At 38.2% G+C, this 19349-nt stretch overlaps 1 protein-coding gene across 1 annotated transcript; it reads left to right on the top strand.

Moving 5' to 3' along the window:
• Positions 1-63: 63 nt before the first annotated feature.
• NUDT21 (nudix hydrolase 21) lies at positions 64-15595 on the top strand. Its single transcript, XM_045442801.1, has 7 exons — positions 64-356; positions 3047-3247; positions 4151-4214; positions 8820-8909; positions 13187-13262; positions 13873-13987; positions 15257-15595. Exons 1-7 carry the CDS (start codon positions 241-243, stop codon positions 15276-15278), a joined length of 684 nt encoding a protein of 227 aa, XP_045298757.1. The 5' UTR covers positions 64-240; the 3' UTR covers positions 15279-15595.
• Positions 15596-19349: the final 3754 nt, after the last annotated feature.

The following is a 19349-nucleotide window of genomic DNA, read 5'->3' as shown; positions in this document are numbered from 1 at the left end:
ATTGCAATCATCTCATCAGCGATTGGCCCAGTGGTGCCGGGCTAGGCCAGCCACCGCCTCTCCACTTCCTGCCGCCAGACGCTCCGGATGCACTTCCGGCGTGCCTTTACCTCCTCTTGCGCTCTCATGTTAATGGCGGGTGGCGTCTGCTGAGGAGAACGCGAATAACCGCTCCCGGCACAGGGAAAGTCTCCCTGCCTGCCCCATTTCCTCTCGCCGCCAGTATTCGAGCTAGCCAGCATGTCCGTGGTGCCGCCCAATCGCTCACAAACCGGCTGGCCCCGAGGGGTCAACCAGTTCGGCAACAAGTACATCCAGCAGACGAAGCCCCTCACCCTGGAGCGAACCATCAATCTGTAAGTGCGGCCTGGCCTTAGCGCGCTGCCTTCGCGGGCACTCCCTTCCTCTTTAGCGCTCCTAAAGACTCCAGATCTTCTGGCGCGTCCCTGGCCCTCGGCGGGCTCCACGCCTCCCCACCATCTCCAGTCCCGCTCGCGGACGCGCGCTTTTGAAGATCCCTCGGGGCCCTTTCTTGGTCCTCGGGCGCCATGGGGTTAGAGTCCTACTTGGGAGGAGGGTTTTCTTTTTCTGGAGAGAAGGCTTGCTCCCCTGCCCCTCCATTCAGTCATTCTAGGAAAATCCCAAGTTTGTTTTGAACTCACCCCCTCCCCACGTCTCCAGAGGTAACCTACTGGAAAAGGTGTGTTTATTTTTCCTGTCCAATGTTTCTGTTTTCACATCACGTTTGTGGTATTGTTTTTGTGTTTATATCTGGTATGAATGGTGTAATGTATCGTTTTTGCAGTTTTCACTTTTCTGTAGCGGTAAGCTTTCGAGATCTCGGTATGAAGCTTAGGTTTAGGTTTTTTTCTCTTAACTGCTTAATTGCATTTGGGCTCTTGAATGCAGCACATTTTATTCCTGTGTTCAGAACTAGCTGGCTTACCCTATGCATTCACCTGCGGCATTGACTGCCGCAGCGACCGGAGTCAACCACCGCGTAGGCCCCAGCTTAGGGTGGATTCTGTTAGGGTTGGGCTTTCATTCAGACCGTGGAGGGGACCAGCCTGCAGCCCCAGAGAATCCACTGTGGCCTGCGTTTTTATTTTCAACACTTTTCTGTTTAAGCCCTTCAAGCCCTTGCGTGTCGATGTCACTCACAAAAGTCATCTTGCAGTGGCGGGTAATTGGCGTTTGGGCTCTGTCTTGATCAAGAAATTGTCAGAGTATCCTTTTCTTTTCTTTCTTTTCTTTTTTTTTTTTTTTTTTTTGCTTTAAATAATATCTTAGAGTTTGTGACCCACCGTGGTGCTGACCCTAATGGAGGAAAGTAGCCAGTTTATACTGGTCAGTATTTATAAGGTACAAGAATTTACTGATACTGGTGTTTCCATGAGAAACTTTAAGTGTTTCTCTATTTTACATTCAAATAAATGAACTTGTTCCCTCCAGCAGTGATTTGAAATGGAAAAGATGGTGGTTGTTATTGTTTTATTTGGCAAAACAGGTGCTGGCTTGGAAAGTTAGATAATAAAAATGTTAGGTTTATTAAATCTGTAGGTAGATAGTGGTGTATGTACAAGCTAATATCTCTAGCTATTACATTAGCATAATAGCAGTTTAATTTCATATCTCTTCTTCAAAACATCTTCATAAGATTTCCGTGAAGTGGAAAAGGTAATTTTTTTTTTTTTTTCTTTTCATGTGAAAGCACAGCTTCTGGATTACTTTGGTAATTAGAGCTAGGGCTCACGGTTTTCTCTTGAGTTAACTTTATTCCTGGACCAATTTGCATCAAATGACTACGTAGAATTAACTTGGTGAAATGTTTTTATTTTTGCCCCATTAAAGTTATGGGTTGATGGGGATGCCTGGGTGGCTCATTCAGTTTAAGTGTCCAACTTTGTGGCCAAAGTCATGGTCTCAGGGCTCTTGAGTTCAAGCCCTGTGTCAGACTCTGTGCCAACAGCTCAGAACCTGGAACCTGCTTCAGTTTTCTGTGTCTTCCTCTTTCTTTGGTCCTCCTCTGCTTGTGCTCTCTCTCTCTCTTAAACATAAATAAACATTAAAAAATTTTTAAAAAGTTGTGGGTTGATGAATTTACAGAACGTTTCCTCTCCTGTATAAATACAGTATTCAGAAAAAAAAATCACTGATGTGAACTCATTTCACCAGGGTGCATTATAATCTAACTTGAAAACACGTCCTCTTCCCCACAATATACTTTATTTTAGGAAATATTGCATAAATGCCTACTTTGTATCAGGCACTGGGCATAATGCTTGGTGTACAATGGAGAAGTCCCTGCTTTGCTAACTGAAGAGATGATGGAAAGTAGTGGCTCGTCTTGTAGAAAAATAGGTATTAGTCTTTAACACTTATAGTTAATAGAATTTCTGATTAGATTGGTAGAGGAGCCCTAGGGAACATTAGTTAGGTTGTCAATATTAGTATGGCAGTCGTGATAAAAAACCAGGGGAGTACCAGACATCCAGGTGGCCACTTCTCTAAGCATTTGAGGGCCTTAAGGATGGTGTTGTCTATAGTTGAAAGTTCAAGTGTGGGTAGCATGCTTGATCTAATGGAAGCTCTGACTTTATAGTCCAGAGAGCTGGATTCTAATCTTTGCTGTCACATTAACTAGCTATGTAACTTTGGACAGATCCTGTGTCTCTGAGTACAACATACACACTTTCATACCATAGTTTCTTTTCTTTTTTTTTTTTTTTTGTTTTGTTGTTTTTTTTTTTTTCAACGTTTATTTATTTTTGGGACAGAGAGAGACAGAGCATGAACGGGGGAGGGGCAGAGAGAGAGGGAGACACAGAATCGGAAACAGGCTCCAGGCTCTGAGCCATCAGCCCAGAGCCTGACGCGGGGCTCGAACTCCCGGACCGCGAGATCGTGACCTGGCTGAAGTCGGACGCTTAACCGACTGCGCCACCCAGGTGCCCCCATACCATAGTTTCTTTATCCGTGGTTGGAATCTGTCATGGTAAATTATTGCCTTCAGTTCTCACGTGAGATGTTTGTCTTTGGATCACAGGTACCCTCTTACCAATTATACTTTTGGTACAAAAGAGCCCCTCTATGAGAAGGACAGCTCTGTTGCAGCCAGATTTCAGCGCATGAGGGAGGAATTTGATAAAATTGGAATGAGAAGGACCGTAGAAGGGGTTCTGATTGTCCATGAACACCGGCTACCACATGTGTTACTGCTGCAGCTGGGCACAACTTTCTTCAAATTGTAAGTGTCACTGGAAATTAACAGCAAGACAACTTTTAGGATTGCTGTTTTATGCAGCTTTGGAATACAGTTTTAGACCTTAGTCATTTATTTCCGCAAACACTACTGTTAATGGAGTCTTCAGAAAGAGGAATTCATAAGTCATTTTCCTCCAGGGTAGTGCTCATTTATTGCCTAATTAGAAATCTGCATGTGTCTGTATATTGCTAATAATTGAGCCTGATAGAAGCCCTGTACAGCAAATAAGTCCAAATTCAATTTCTAGGTATCATTGTAGCATAACTAAGAACAATTGATATTATTTCTTTCTTAGGATGAATAGTGTTTATTTTTCTTAAAATGACTTACATATTTATAGATAACTATTTAGTTTTATCATTTAAACTTATAAATCTCTCAGTATTATACATTTAGTCCACAACTATTTGACCAGATTATACCAAAAAGGTCAAATCCTTAGATAGGAATTCTTGAAAAATGTCCCATTTTTCAGACCTAAAGAATGTGGTCCACTGCCTCTCTGGGCGAATGTCCCATTTTTCAGACCTAAAGAATGTGGTCCACTGCCTCTCTGGGCGTTTCTAGAATCCATTTTCACCAGATAGCTTCCAGAGAGAAGAGATTGGGATGGACTCATGGCCAGCAGTTATATTTGTTATGTTACACGTTTTGTTTGTTTAAAACTAGGGTTTGTGTACTGTTAGTCTGGTGACTTAATACAATGAATTCAACTTTCTAGCACATTCTTTCCCCTCCCTTTACATTTGTTTGCTTTGATTGCCTTAGGCAACATTGAAATATGTGTTATTCAGTTACATGATAGAAAGTAAGCATTATTTTTTTTCTTCCTGTTACCCTAAAATTGTATTAAGTTGAAAGCTGAAATTCTTAACTTTTATACAGACCTGGTGGTGAACTTAACCCTGGAGAAGATGAAGTCGAAGGACTAAAACGCTTAATGACAGAGGTATTTTTCCATTTAACCACTTTTGCATTTTGATTCTTGCCCTGAATACCACCAACTTAATGGATAATTAGGCTTTTTATCTCTTGTGGGAAGGATAAGTTTATTTTGAATAGTTTTCAATAAATAAAACATAAACAACAGTGTTACTACAATGTTTAATTTTTGCAAGTTGATCTTGTGCTTTATCTTAACTTTTTTTGTTGTTGTAATGTTGTTCTAACAATAATGGTTAATAAAAGCCAACATTTATTGAGTACTTATTGTGCTAGGCACTGTTCTGAGTGCTTTACATGCAATAACTCCTTCAACCATCACAACAGCCCTTGGAGGAAGTACTATTATTAATCCCATTTTACCCATTGGGATACTGGGCCCAGAGGTTCAAGTAACTTGCTTGATGTTTACAGCTAGTATGTCATGTGGCTGGAGATTTGAATGTAGTATTATTCCAGTGTAGACCGCTATAGGGTTTTGACAAGAGAATGATTACTGCTAAATACCTATTTTCGTTTTTGCACTTTCATCTTTTAACCTTTACTCAAATTGTGCCACCTTTTAAAAGCACTCTAATGTCTGCCTCTAAAGACTAGGGGCCAAATGTATATAGATGCTGAAGATTTTGAGATTGCAGGTTGTTTTCACTTTTTAGCATGCAATCCTTCCCTCTTTAATTGCAAAACTAATATATGTTTTGTGCCCAAACCTTGGCAGATACAGAAAAGCAGAAGAAAAAACAAAGCTAAAATCACCTGTAATTCTACCACTTTGACCTACTGGTTTATCTTTCCAGTATTTTTTCTAGTGCATTGTAACTTTTAAATAGTGTGCTGTGCTTAGACTTCCATTCATATGTGGTTGATTGGACCTACTTGCTTAGCTCAGCTCCTTCTCAAAACTCCACCAAAAAGGAAGTAAAGAGTTTTTGTTTTTTTATTTAAGATATAAAGTCAGTAGGATTGAAGGAGCGTAAGATGAGACAAAAGCGAAAAAGAAATTTTAGGAGCTAGAAAGCAGATGGGCAAGTCACATCTGTCTTAGCAGAAACTCTCAACAGGAAGGTAGTCCAGGACCTAGCACTACAGAGCAAAAGGTTGAAGGATTGGAAGTGCCAGGTGCCCATGAGGTGCCCATGAGGTGGGGGCATGCATGGACTGAAAACTGGGTTGATTGACAGTTTGTATAGGACATATTTCTATATCTAGGTCATCTTCCCCACTCTGTACAGTTAGACAAAGACTAGCTGGTGATTGATTGTCAGTAGCTATTCACTCAGAGAACACTAAGCATTGAAAAAGTAGAGGAGATGAGAATAAGTGAGAGTTTACATCCTCAGTAGTGAGACTTCTAGACTTCTACTAGACTCATAAAATGGTGACAACTAGGCTTACATACATACTCTGGGCTGAAGGTTGGAGGTTTTGTTTCTGGAGAAAGTGGCCAGTCCAAAACAAACAAACAAACAAACAACCCTCCAGATGATAGTATTTGAGAATCTTTCCAAAGAACAGTGTGATCCTATCACAGAGAGGTGATAGTTAAGCATCTTATTGCTTTACCCCTAATTGTGAGCTAGGCTTTTGGAGAAAGTGTCTTAAGAAGAAAGAGAGTAAAAGAAGCAAATGAAAGTCAACAGAAACAGAAAACTCAGCAACAAAATTATGACTCGTATTTTTGGTGTGATGAAAGGAGATAGCTCATGTGTGGAACACTGTGCCATAAAAAAGACTATTCAGCCAACAAGAATGAACCCATGATATTAAAATGTTAGCAGAAACAAAAAATTCAGTAGAGAGTTAAAAGATTGAATTGGCAAAATCTAGAAAGTAGAATGAAAAGGTAAAACAAAGGTAAGAAAAGACAAAATTAGTGGGTCATTCTAGAAGGACCAGAATAGATTATAGATAAATAGAACAAAGGAGGAATAGCAAAACAATAACTCAAGAAAATTTCCCAAACTCAAATAACATGAGTTTTCAGATTAAAAAAGACCTATTGGCCTTCCCTCTATAATGAATGTTAAAAGATCCATGCAAAGGCATATCATCATGAAATTTTTTTTATTTTAGAGAGAGCATGTGGGCAGAATAGAGGGATGGTGGGGGAGGGAAGAGAGAGATAATCTTAAGCAGGTTCCGTGCTCAGTGCAGAGCCCAACACAGGTCTCGATCCCATGACCCCAGGATCATGACCTGAGCCAAAATCGAGTCAGATGCTCAACCAACTGAGCCACCCAGGCGCTCCTGAAATTTTAAGTATGTAAGGATAAAGAGAAGATCCTAAAAACTTCCAAAGTTGGGGAGGGGAGGAGAGACAGGAATTAAATCCAAAGCATCAAAATTAGAAATGGTATTGTCTTCCTAGAAATTACACCGAAGTTAAAAGGTCTGGGAACATGCCTTTGTAATTCTGAGAGAACATGATTTCTGTCATAGAATTTTCTGTCTAATCAAACCATAAATCAAATGTACAGGTAAAAAATTTATTTCTAGACCTAACAGTTTCCAGAAATATATCTCTTGTACCTTTTCCCAGGAAGCTCCCAGGAGCTTCCTGGGAGGGTGTTCACCACCAAAATGAAAGAAAAAACTAAGAAGATACAGTATTCAGAATATAGAGAGGATCTAACAACACAGGAAAGAGGAAAAGGGAAGTCCTAGGCCTCCAACTGTGAGGCAGGGCTGAGAGCATCTACAGAGTGGTGGAGGGTATAGAAAGTCTGTCAGTGGGGCGCCAGGGTGTATCAGTTGGTTGAGTGATGTCGGACTTTCGATTTTGGCTCAGGACATGACCCTGGGTTCATGGGATTGAGCCCTGCATTGGGCTCCAAGCTAGATGTGGAGCCTGCTTGGGATTCTCATTCTCTCTCGCTCTCTCTCTTTCTCTCTCTCTCCTTCTCCCTCTGCCCCTCTCCCCCAGTTGTGTGTGTGTTCTCTCTCTCTCTCTCCAAAACAAAACAAAAGTGTCTTAGGAAAAAATGAAAGTGATAGAAAATTTGATGTTTTGAGAAAAAATGTAAATTCTTAGGAGAATGTGGAGATGAAGTAGTGATAGTGAATGATATGGATATATGAGATAGTTATTAACTCTGAAAGAAAAGGTTAGTTGCGTACTAACAAAATGTAATTACGGTTTACTAAACACTCTGGTATGTCTGATTCACCTAGTTACAGTAATTTAAGTACCGAATATAAACTTAATCAAATGGTGGAGGAGAAAGTATGAATGGAGGATGTAATTTTTGAGATCCAAATTTTCACCCACAGTAGAGGGTGTTAATGGTTTTTTTTTCTTTAGGTTTATAAAAACATAATAAGGTAATCAAAAAATGCCAAAAAGAATGCATTGAAAGTGTAACGGTAGTGGAGAATCCTGATAAACACTACCTCAGTCGGGTGATCAAGATTAACATCAGTGAAAAGTCCTGCCGATAGAACGTGCCCTGATGTGATGTGATGAGAATGGTACTTTAGCTCTGTGGTCTTCCTCTCCAAACTTCCCAAAATCTATAATCCCAGTCTAATTGAGCATTTTGCAAAATATCTGATCAGTGTTCCTTAAAACTGTGAAGATCATCAAAAACAAGGAAACTTTGAGAAACTGTTACAGTCTACGGGAAAAATTGTGCATAATTTAAATGTAGCTTAGAGGAGATTCTGGGACTAGAAAAGGACATTAGTTAAAAACTAAGGATATTGCAATAAAGTATGGGCTTCCAGTTGATTATAAAGTATCCGTATTGGTTCCTTAGTTGTAACAAACGTGCTGTCCTATTATGAGATGTTAATGATAGGGGAAACCGGGTATGGGATATATAGGAAGTCTGTAGCATCTTTGCATTTTTTTTTTTTTTTTTTCAGTAAATCTGGAGCAGTTTTTTGTTCGTTTGTTTCAAGTTTTTATTTAAATTGTGATTAACATGTAGTATAATATTAGTTTCAGGAATAGAAGTTAGTGATCCATCAGTTGCTCATTACAACAATAATACCCATCACCCATTTATCCCATCATCCTGCCTACCTTCTCTCCAGCAACCCTCTGAAACTTATTTATTTAAAAACAAGGGGAATGCTTGTAAAAATAGAGGCAAGTATTGGAAAACAGCTAAGAGTTGAAAGTTGTAGCCAGTGGAAATTGGGAAAGTGGGACAGGGAACTTCTCATGGTAAACCTTGTAGAACCATGTTCGACCAATAAAAATGTATGGAGTGTGATTTTGATTAAAATAACTTAAGTCTAATGTAATGCTGCACAGATTTATAAAAATGAGAATTGTGAATTTGGAACACTTTTTTCTATAATTTAGGTAGGTGGGTGATTTACATAAGCCTCAGCTTGATTCTGGAAACACTATTGTATGTATGGCATTGGCTGATGTAAGTAATTCATCACCTTTGGTTTTCCATGTGTGGTCAGGATGTAACAACAGATTCGTTGGTCCTGTATAGTTATGTTGATGCTAGATTGCCATTTTGGCACTCATAGTGTATGTCTTGGGCCAAGTGACACAGGTAATATTAGATAAAAAGTCATAAAGAGGAAATCTGTATTTTCACAAAAGAAGGATATAAATGGATTGTTTATTGGGTGTCTTATTTCTTTTTAACAGATACTGGGTCGTCAAGATGGCGTCCTGCAAGACTGGGTCATTGATGACTGCATTGGTAACTGGTGGAGACCAAATTTTGAACCTCCTCAGGTCAGTGCTCATTTATATTTGCTGGGCATTTGGGTAAGTAGAAAACGAATTTAATTCTAGCCATTTGAAAAGAGTGTAGTAGAATTTGACTTGAAATTTTCTTTTCTCTCTCCTTAATTTAGATAAAAAATGAAAAAGCCAAGCATTTGTTCTTTTAAAATTTTTTTTTTTTTTTTTCAACGTTTATTTATTTTTGGGACAGAGAGAGACAGAGCATGAACGGGGGAGGGGCAGAGAGAGAGGGAGACACAGAATCGGAAACAGGCTCCAGGCTCTGAGCCATCAGCCCAGAGCCCGACGCGGGGCTCGAACTCCCGGACCGCGAGATCATGACCTGGCTGAAGTCGGACGCTCAACCGACTGCGCCACCCAGGCGCCCCGCATTTGTTCTTTTAAAGGAAAATTTCAAACATACAAAAAGTAGAAGGAATAGTGAAAATACATGAATCCCATTACCTGTCATCCACAGGTTAACAGTTAGCAACTCATGGTCAGACTTCACCTGCAACCCCATTTCCCCTGCCCTCACCTTGGATTATTTTGGAGCAAATCCTAGGTATCATTTGGAATGTAAATATTTCAGTATGTATTTCTAAAACACAAGGGTCTTTTTAAAAACATGACCACAATACACATTCTCACATTAATAAATTATTCCATGAGCTCATTAAATATGTATATCCCTTGACTAGTTTCAAGTTTTATTTTTATTTTGTTTTCTAATTTGTTTAAATTAGGATAGTCTCTTAAATCTCTTTTGGCTGGTTGGTTTCCTATTTCTTTTTTTCCTTGTAATTTATTTGTTAATGAAAGCAAGCTATTTAAAGTCTTTTGTGTTTCCATTGCTGATTGCATCTGCCTGTTGTCGTTGAACATGTAGCTGTTTGGCTTCTGTCCTATAAACTGGTAGTTAGATCAAGAGGCTGGATTTGGCTAATGAGGGAGTGCAAGGCTTACTTACCATCGGCAGTATATTGTTTATTGCTGCATAATAAATGATCCCCAAACTTAGCAGCTTAAAACAGCAAACATTCGTTATCTTCATTTCTCAGGTTCAGGCATCTGGGAGCTGCTTAGCTGTATAGTTCTGGCTCATGGTCTCATGAAGTTATGGTCAGGTTGTCAGTGGGATTGCATCCCCTCCAGGCTGGACTCAGGCTGAAGGATCTAATCCCAGGTTCACACATGTGTTTGTCAGCGGGCCTCTCCTCCTGGACTGTTGGACTGAAGGCTTCAGTTCCTTGTTGGGTGTTGACCCGAGGCCTCTCTCTGTTACCGTGAGAGTGTCTCCACAGTGTAACTCCCAGTAAGGCAGCAGGCTTCCACTAGAGCTTGAGATCCGATATAGAGATAGTGACAGAGAGAGTGCTCAAGGAGGAAGTTGTGGTCTATTATAACCTAATCTTGACAGTGTCATACCATCACTTACTTCTGTATGCTATTGGTTGCACAAGCCAACATGGTACGTTGTAGGAGGGCACTGCACAAAGGTGTGGATACCGGGAGACCGTGGGGGTCATCTTGGAGGATGGCTGCCTCCGATGGTATCGTGCACTTCCATCAGAAGTTTTTTAATGTCTGGTTGTCTCTTTCTGTAATGTTAGTGGCTCATTGATAATAGTTTTTTGGGTTTCATTACGGTGTGATAGTTTTATTAAGGAAAACTTCTCTCATCAACTATTTGGTTACCGTGAGGTATAGTTTGTATAGGAAAGAATAGATGCGTCTTTTCATAAGAATGAATGAATTTATTAGTATCCTCCAAAGATATTATTCAAGAGAAAGAATAAGACAAAGACTTGGGTACAGACATTTTGTTTGGGAAGTGATCCCAGAAAGCAATAGACTGATGGGAGAGGGCAACCAGAAACAGCAATAGTCAAAAAAAGAAGGGCACATAATTGATTTTATTATAACTGTGGGCAACTGGATCCTGCTGAGGACTGTGAGGAACCATGTGGAATGTACCAAATTGTTTCATCAGAAGGATAGAAAACTGGAGATTCATACCCCATTGGATAGGGGTTAAATTAACTCCATTGCACTTTCATGTTGAGTCTGAGCATTGGTTGATTTTTGGGGGCTTTGGAAATGCTTTGAGGCTGAAAAGCAGAGACTGAGACAGTGGCAGCAAGCTGGGAGCTTTCTAGCACTTCCCAACACAGCTGCCCTGAAATCTGAAGTGGGATGGGATCTGAGGTGGGTGATGAGGGGCACAAAAAGTGTGTTTCATTGACCTTTTAAAGTGTCATATGACCTCATGGATTTAAATACATTTGTTGTGTTTTAATCCATTGTAATGATTGATGATGGTACTGATGTCCAAGTTTTTCACCTTTAACTGATGAGAGCCTGAATCCTATAGACAAGGCTCTATGACTTGGATACCTTCTTTGCATTATGTGGTGTTCCAGGTTAAGAATCATACAAAATATCAACCAAGTAAAGATTAGATTATTATGTCTGTCCTCTTCCTTCTGACTTTCTGGTATAGCTGAAGGATAGGAAGATAAGGCACTGTGGAAGCTGGTGCTAGTACTCACTCCCTGAGGATTGTCCTGGCCTTAAGAAAGTATCCGCTATCTGGAAATAGTGAAGTTCTGGTCCAAAGATACATGAAACAATTATTTTAAACTTTTTATGGTTTCTTGAACATTCTTTGATCGAACTGGAAGCTCAGTAATAAGTTTTCCAGGCTACTTTCTAAATGCCCTCATCTCCCCTACCGAAGTGCTAGGACAGTTACTTTAATTCACTGAACCCTAGGGTTGGCTCTGCTAGCATGAGGTGTAACGCAGGTGTTGTGTGTAGGTGTTAGGTGTTTATTTAATACACTTGGGGTAGTGGTTAGGTGTCAGTGGGAAAAGAGCATGACACCGTCTCCCTGTCTTTTTGTATAAAGTGCCCTTGGCTTAAAATAAACACCAAGAAGAAGACTGGAGAAGAAAAGCTTAAAAGAAAAGGAACATGTAGCCATAAGTAGAAGAAAATTGGGGTAATTAATGCCAGTCACTTTGGTTTGGTCATGGTGTGGGAGCTTCTGTTTTATGTGAACCACAGGTCTCCCATAGCCTGTGCTATTCAAACTACTACTTACCTTTTTGTTTGTTACTGCCAGTGCCTGGTTTTCATGATCATGTAGGGTGCCTCCAAAGCCTGGGATGGTTGTCTTCGTTCATCATACTTTAGGGATGGCTGCGCTGTGTAATTATTCTGACTGGCATACTGAGATAATCCAGTGAGGGGTAGCATAGTGGGAAGTAACAGGCTTTTATAGTGTGATGATGGTTGAATAGATGAGGTTGAATCCTGATGTCACTACTTACTTGTGTAATCTTGGGAAAGACCTTTAGCTTCTCAGTGTAAGTTCTTACATTAAATGTGGGGGATATTACCTTCTTTTGGCTGCCTCTGTTTTATCCTACTCTCCCCTTATATCTATTTTCAGCATTTTTCAATTGCCCTGCCCTCAAATACAACTCCCAAAGCCAAAGTAGATTTTTCTGAATGTATTATGGGGAGGTGCAGGAGAGATCTGTATCCCAGACTTTTAAAATTTGCTCTGTCAAAATTCTTTCTGAGGTTGTAGCCTCCCCTCTCTAATTTTCTTTAGAATCTCTTAAGTTCTCCAAAATATTTTCTGCATTTTCACAAGCAACTTGATTCTCTCCAGCTGATAGGACTCCCCTTCCACTGCTCGTCTGGTGTTCCTGAAGCGTGCATCCGGTGTGTGTGTGGCATCATTGGGGGAGGAGCATCTTGTCAAATACCTCACGGGCCATATTTAAACTTTTAATATAGCAAATGTGTCCACATCAGAATTCTAGAAAATTGAACTTAGTGATTTTTTTTTTTAAAACAACTTTTATTAGAACAGTACTTAATGTCAGACTTCATTGGGTTGTAAATTTCTCAAGCTGTCAATCCTACGACTGCATATTTAATTGACTTGAATGGTTTTCTACTTATTACGTTGTGTTTATTAAGCATTTGTCTATTAGAACATCTGTTAGGTACTAGGTTTTGGTCAAGGCCAGACTAGAAGGGGTTCTAGTTCTCCCAACAGTATACATTGTATTGGGAAATAAACATATAAAGAAATAATTGAAACCACAGGATACATGTTAAGTAAAATTGTGTTGGGATTATGAGAACTTAGTCTCTAAAGGTTGATATTTGATCGTAAGGTATGAAATGGAAGAAGTTGATAAATAAAGGTATGGAGTTGATTAAGGGATGTCTTGGCAAATACAAATTCTTCTCTTTTGCTATTTTAGTATCCGTATATTCCTGCACATATTACAAAGCCTAAGGAACATAAGAAGTTATTTTTGGTTCAACTTCAAGAGAAAGGTAAGTTAGTTTGTTTTCGAAAGCACCCACCTAAAAACTTTTGTAGAGTAATTTCAAGAATACTTCTATTGGTGTTTTCTCCACGTTCCTTAAAATTTTGGATTTATTCTGAAAATAAAAGCACATGCTATGTTTGTACAGAATTCACTAGTTTTTCTTATAGGTGTGCCAGTCATGCTATAGGGGGGAAAGTAAATTTAACTAGAGCATAAAATGCCATTTTGAAATAACTCTATTGATACATTGTAACAAACTGAAAATTTTAGATGATAGATGAACTGATTTTTTTTAATACCATATTTAGATCTGTTGTACATTTTAACAAATAATTATTCCATGTCTTAAAAATGGAATTAATAAATTATAAACCCGAGGCTCTGCTCTTCTCCTTGTTCCCAGGGCCAGCACTTCTAAGGTGCTCTTACTTGTTAGCAACATGAACTATGAACTTTGCCCAGAAGATACAACCGAAAAATGTGTTAATGAGAATTACCTTTTTCCTCAAAAGTTTCTCAAATGTAAAACCAGTGAGTGATGAATTTATGAATGAAGTAGAAGCAGTGATTGTATAAGAATTACAGAAAATGAATACTGTTTTATTTTATTTTAGCCTTGTTTGCAGTCCCAAAAAATTACAAGCTTGTAGCTGCACCATTGTTTGAATTATATGACAATGCACCAGGATATGGACCCATCATTTCCAGTCTCCCTCAGCTTCTGAGCAGGTATAGAAAGTTGAACATTCTGTGGCTGATTAGTCTGAATTGCCAGATTTAAAATATTCTGAGCTGGTTGAGAAGGGGTAATTATGAATTTTGGTTTTTAAGGAAACTAACACGTAGATGGATTCATAGTTAATGTACAAGCCATAGAGTAAATATGACTGACTAAAAAGTGTCCCCAGACTCCTCAAGTTGCAGCATGACATTCTTGTAAATACCAGAAGAGTACCAGCGGTGCTCTTCCCCAAATCTGATTTATTTTTTTTTTTACTGTTAAGGTTGAAGTCTTCATTCAAAGAAGAGATGGTAAAATGGCAGTCAGCAGTGTATAATAAAAACCAGGGAAATTATCTGTATAAAAATGTGGAGAATTGAATCTCTTGGTGTAATATGTTCTCTTTCGTCTTCAAAGCCTGCTATAGTTAGGCCTATTGGGTATGTGGGATTAAGTCTTGAATTTTGACATACATGGAGGTTTTTTGTGTTTCTTTTGGCAGGTAGAGTGATAAGTGCATTAAAAAAAAAAAGTTGGTTTGTACTGTTTGAGGAGCCTTCTATGGATAGGGATCGCAGAACAATGTGGTGGCTAAGAATATAGATTCTGAGGGCAGTGTTTGGATTTGAATTCTACCTTTAATAACTTCTTGGCAGTGTGACCTTGGACAAACTCTACTGTTTGCTTGTTTCTTCACCTGTAAATCAGGGTGGTAGTCCCCACTTCATAGAATTGTGAGGAGTGAGTAAAATGATGCATCTGAAGTGCTTAACAATAGTGCCAGGCGCCTGGCAAATGCTGACATAAATATTAGTTCAAAAACGTTTCCAGTAGTGATTTTGGCTTTCTGTGAAACCTTGTTGATTAGGAAATTGGTCTTTCTATTTTGTTACATGAATCAAACTTTATCTTTGCTCCTCTTGGTCTAATGATGGGTTAAAAGTTGAAGTATGACATATGAAAAAGAGCCCTAACATCACTTATCAGGTATCAGGAACTGTGCTGAATGGCAGAGTACCATGAGGTATAAAAATTTTCCTTCCCACAAGGAACTTGTTAGTGGATAATTAATCAAATGTACACTCTTAAATTTTGTTTTTAGTTGTAAGTATTTAACAACACTTATTTAATGTGTAAGACCAGACAGGTGAGAGAAAAAGTATGTCTCCGTATAGAAAATGCCAGTAATGTCAAAGGAGGGCAGAAATGTTCACAGGTAAAAAAACTTTGTAAATTATGCTGTTTTTAATAAAGATATTGTTCTTTCTAAAATTCAGGTTCAATTTTATATACAACTGAATTCCTGCACAGTGGAGAAGTAAAAGAAGCCGTCTCTGTGAGCACAGCTATAACACATTGTAGAATAAACATGGTAGACAAGGTTTTTTTTGGTTTTGTTTTGTTTTGTTTTTTTATCTCTTCCCCAATCCCTAAATTGCTACCTACTTTCTGTTTGAATAGTAAAGTTAATATGAAGAACTAGATAGTGGTGTAAACAAATGTGATAAAGTTTAATTTACTTTTGGTTCTACTCCTACTTTTTGTACAACATTAAAGAGTATGGACTTCTTTCTATTTGTATTTTTGTTTTTCACATTAAACTTGGAAAATTCTTACAGGTGAGGACTGGTTTTTTTCCCCCCTCGTAGGCTGATGAATATTTAAAGACAATGGCAGATTTAGGTCAGTCAAATTTATGGGACCCTTGTTCTGAGGTCACAGTTGGGGTATACTCCAAGACTGTGTTCTATATTTTTGTGACGAGGAACCTATGTTATTTTTGGGAACTAGATTTGCTTGATGGATCCCAAGGTGTAACTCCTGAAACAAAGCACTCTGAATTGTACTACAGCAGAGCTCCCAGTATATTACTGACTTGTACATTTTATACTGATACGTTCAGACCTTTGTTCGCAAGCAACAGACCTTAAACATACGAGGAGTCATTAAAATTGGCTAGCTTAGGGAAACTTGTGGGAATTGGTATAAAAAGAGACCCATTGAGAGCTGATAGAGATGTTTTTCCTTCACATAATGGAGGTATTAATTATTTGTGTTGTGACATTCTTAGTCATGGTAAAATAGTGGTCTGTAAAGGAAGTTTCTAAAAGTGGGTCTGTTAGGTTTTGAGCTCTTTGGATTGCAAAGTTAGTCATTTCAGTTTATATCCATAGAAACGAAAATTTGGTTTTAGCAAGTGACATAAGCCTTTTCAAAAATATTTTGGAATAATTTGAATCAACTGAAATATAAGGACAGGATAGGGGATAGATTTTATCAGCCTAAGAGAAAAATACCAAATTTTAAAAGCTCTTTAAAATAACACTACTAAATTAGGATCAAATTTTGGGGAATAAAAAAAGACTCCGAGGGCAAAGGAGTTTGTTGGCTGTGTCATAGCTTAATGGCCAAAGTATTTTGTGTATATGCCTTGTAGCACACTTGTTGATGGTAGGTCTGGTGAAAAGGAAATCTTGTAAGATGCAACTACTTAAGACAGATTGCTATAGTTTTTAATAGATACACAGAAATGAACTATTGATTAGTTCTTATATCTTTATGGTAGTGATCACAGGCTTTTTCTCCTGAACATAGGGTGATTTGAAAGGTACATTGCATACTCTTCCCTATTTAGACTTGAAAAAATTAGACCAAGAGCAATTATATTAGTAAAGGTTCAATTTTATTTAGTTGAGGTCCCATCAAACCATCACAAGGTTATGTGTCAAGTAGTGATTGTGACCATGCTCATGCTTTGTAGTAGGTGAGCACCACCAGGCTTTAGGACCAAAAATGATTAGTGATTTTTTTGTTTGTTTGTTTTTTTGAAAAAGCCACTAATTCTGTGGATAGTCATCTCCCTCAAGGGCTAACAGTCCCACTCCTCTGGTTTACATTAATATGTTTATAACTTACTATAATTTTCCTGGTGAGCTCACTGATTAGCTGAGCCCTGTCAAGATTGGGGAAGGCAAAGATGGAGACAGCTGAATCCAGTCCACCTTCTTGGTTGCTTCTGGCATCCAAGTGAAAGGCTACAGTAACCACATTTCAGATGTGTTAGGCTAGTATTTGTCATTTGGGGATGGTGGAAAGAGGTGGGTTCCTGTGGTTTATAAAATGCTGTATAAGTTGAAGAGATCTAATATGAAGGTTCTCATGTCCTTTGTAACATAGGCTTTGACCTAGAAATTCTTGATCACTACTTCACAGTATAAGTACTTGAGTCCATCATTTATATGTTGGGGCCGAGGTAAGAAACACCTTTGATTTCAGCTGTCTGGGTTACTAACCTTAGAATGTAAAAAGATCTGGTTTGGGATGTAAAACTGACAACACACAAACACAAATGTTTTAAACTGTCTTTGAACTGGTCAGTTACGGTTGTATCTCAATACTCTGGTGTTTTAGGTTTCCTGATGGAAATAGTAGAACTAGGAAATTCAAATCTGATGTATTCCTACACATTAGAAGAGGGTACATGGGCATTGCTTAACCCTAAGCTCTTTTAATGTAAGTTCTTAACACACCTCTGCAAAAACTAACAGTCTTAAAATTGTGCATTCTGATTCTCTACATATTAAATACGGAATAATTTTAAAATGAGCTCTTGAACCGATTTTGTATTTTTGAATGGCTTCTCTGTTTCAGGTTTGTTTATAGATGAGAGTCCTCTTTTGCATTGTAGGAGTACAATATATGTCGTGTTATTTTTTTCAGAGTAATCCAAGTAGTGCATATTGTATATAAATCTGCTAAGTGGCACTGGAAAATATTCAATAGCTTGGAGGAAAAACTAGAAGTTTTACTCAGATGTTTTCAGTCATATTTAGAATTGACATCCCTTTGAAGAAAAGTGAAATTTTTTTAAGTGATGAAGACTATTGTGGTTTTTTAATAAGTAGATAATACTTAAAATGGCATTATGATAATTCTCTTTATGAATTTGTACTTTATAACATGAGATATGGAAGATTTTTTATTTTTTATCATCTTAGTTTATATGGTTCAGTTATTATTTTGTTTTTTTACGGGTTCCATTAAATTAGCATGTATTTAGATAAAACATAGTCAAATTCGCCAGTCTTTCTTCATGCTTAATTAGAAGAGAGGTAGGTAGAGGTCCTCTAAATTCAACAGACCAGCAAGCATTAGCAGCTTAAAAATTCCCCTTCTTAAATGATGTGACTCTTATGCTTGCGGTTTTTAATGACTTTATTTTTGAGTACTTGCTCAGTCACTTGAGGTGAAATGCCTAGATTAGCTTTTTCCACGTTGGAGTTTCTCAAACTTAATGTTTTTACTGGTTCTTAGTGTTCAGGACAGTACCTCCTGGTCACTACGACTTTTTGAGACAGTGTGCAGTTTTGTATGCAGCTTCGCCAGAGAAGCTTTAGTGGGTTTTCATTGTACTACAAGTCTGCTTCCCTAGCAAAAGTTTGATTTCCTATAATTGTTCCACTTGCTTTGCATCACTTATTATTTGGGTTAAACTGACTCATTTAAAGTAGTTTGCCTTTGTTGTTTAGATAGATGATGAAAAACAATACTATAATTTGAGCCATAGAAGACATTTTAATATTAGCTCGTATTTATCAAGCTTGTTTTTGTGAAAACAAAACAAAAAAATGGACTAAAACCTAAGTGAGTCTAGATGTAGCCAGTTTAGGTGTAATTTGTATTTTAGTGATAGATTGTACATAGAACTAGACAAAAATGGGGAAAATGTATTATGTTCTCTGTTGAGGGAGAGATCAGTGCACTTAAACACTTAAAAACTTTTGGTTACTGTGTTTACATCATAGTGTACAAGCATTGTTTATGGTTTGGCTTTGAGAATTTTTATGGCATTACACTTACAGAAAATGTATAAAAGAAACTGTTCGAAGTTTTGGTTATATTTTTATATTTGTAAAGTAAAAGTTGGATTAAAATGGTCACTGTTCTTTTTAAATTTTATTTTATTGTCATTTCAATTAAAAAAATAAAACAATGACTCTGTGTGTGGCTACTAACCTTAGTTTGCAATTGGAAATCCTGCATGCTTCTTTTTCAGTGTCCTTGGCTGGGGGCCATTAGGTAAGAGACAACTTGGCAGAATAGCAAGGGCCTGAAGAACTGGGACATTGATATTGCTCTCTCCTGGCACTGTTCCATTGTGTGTTAGCCGTGGTCTTAGGCAGATCTAGTTTCCTGCATTGTGAAGGGGGACACTGGATTTAGAACCTGAACCCTGGGATTTAGAAGTTGTCCCATAATTTTGTTAAGTGTGTTGTTGTATTGTTGGCGACTCAGTTTTCTCACCTATAAAGAGAGTGTTGGTTCCGTTAAGTCTTTTTTTCAGACACCAGGCTTTCTGCTTATGTAATA

Source organism: Leopardus geoffroyi, chromosome E2, assembly GCF_018350155.1.
Source record: "Leopardus geoffroyi isolate Oge1 chromosome E2, O.geoffroyi_Oge1_pat1.0, whole genome shotgun sequence".
Lineage (NCBI taxonomy): Eukaryota > Metazoa > Chordata > Mammalia > Carnivora > Felidae > Leopardus > Leopardus geoffroyi.
This window is presented reverse-complemented; position numbering and strand designations above follow the sequence as displayed.

Excerpts from the sequence above, each read along its gene's own strand:
- NUDT21 (XM_045442801.1), top strand. The coding sequence starts at position 241 with ATGTCCGTGGTGCCGCCCAATCGCTCACAAACCGGCTGGCCCCGAGGG. Across the intron at positions 13,263-13,872 it reads GGTTCAACTTCAAGAGAAAG|CCTTGTTTGCAGTCCCAAAA; the intron begins GTAAGTTAGTTT and ends ATTTTATTTTAG. Across the intron at positions 13,988-15,256 it reads CTCCCTCAGCTTCTGAGCAG|GTTCAATTTTATATACAACT; the intron begins GTATAGAAAGTT and ends TCTAAAATTCAG.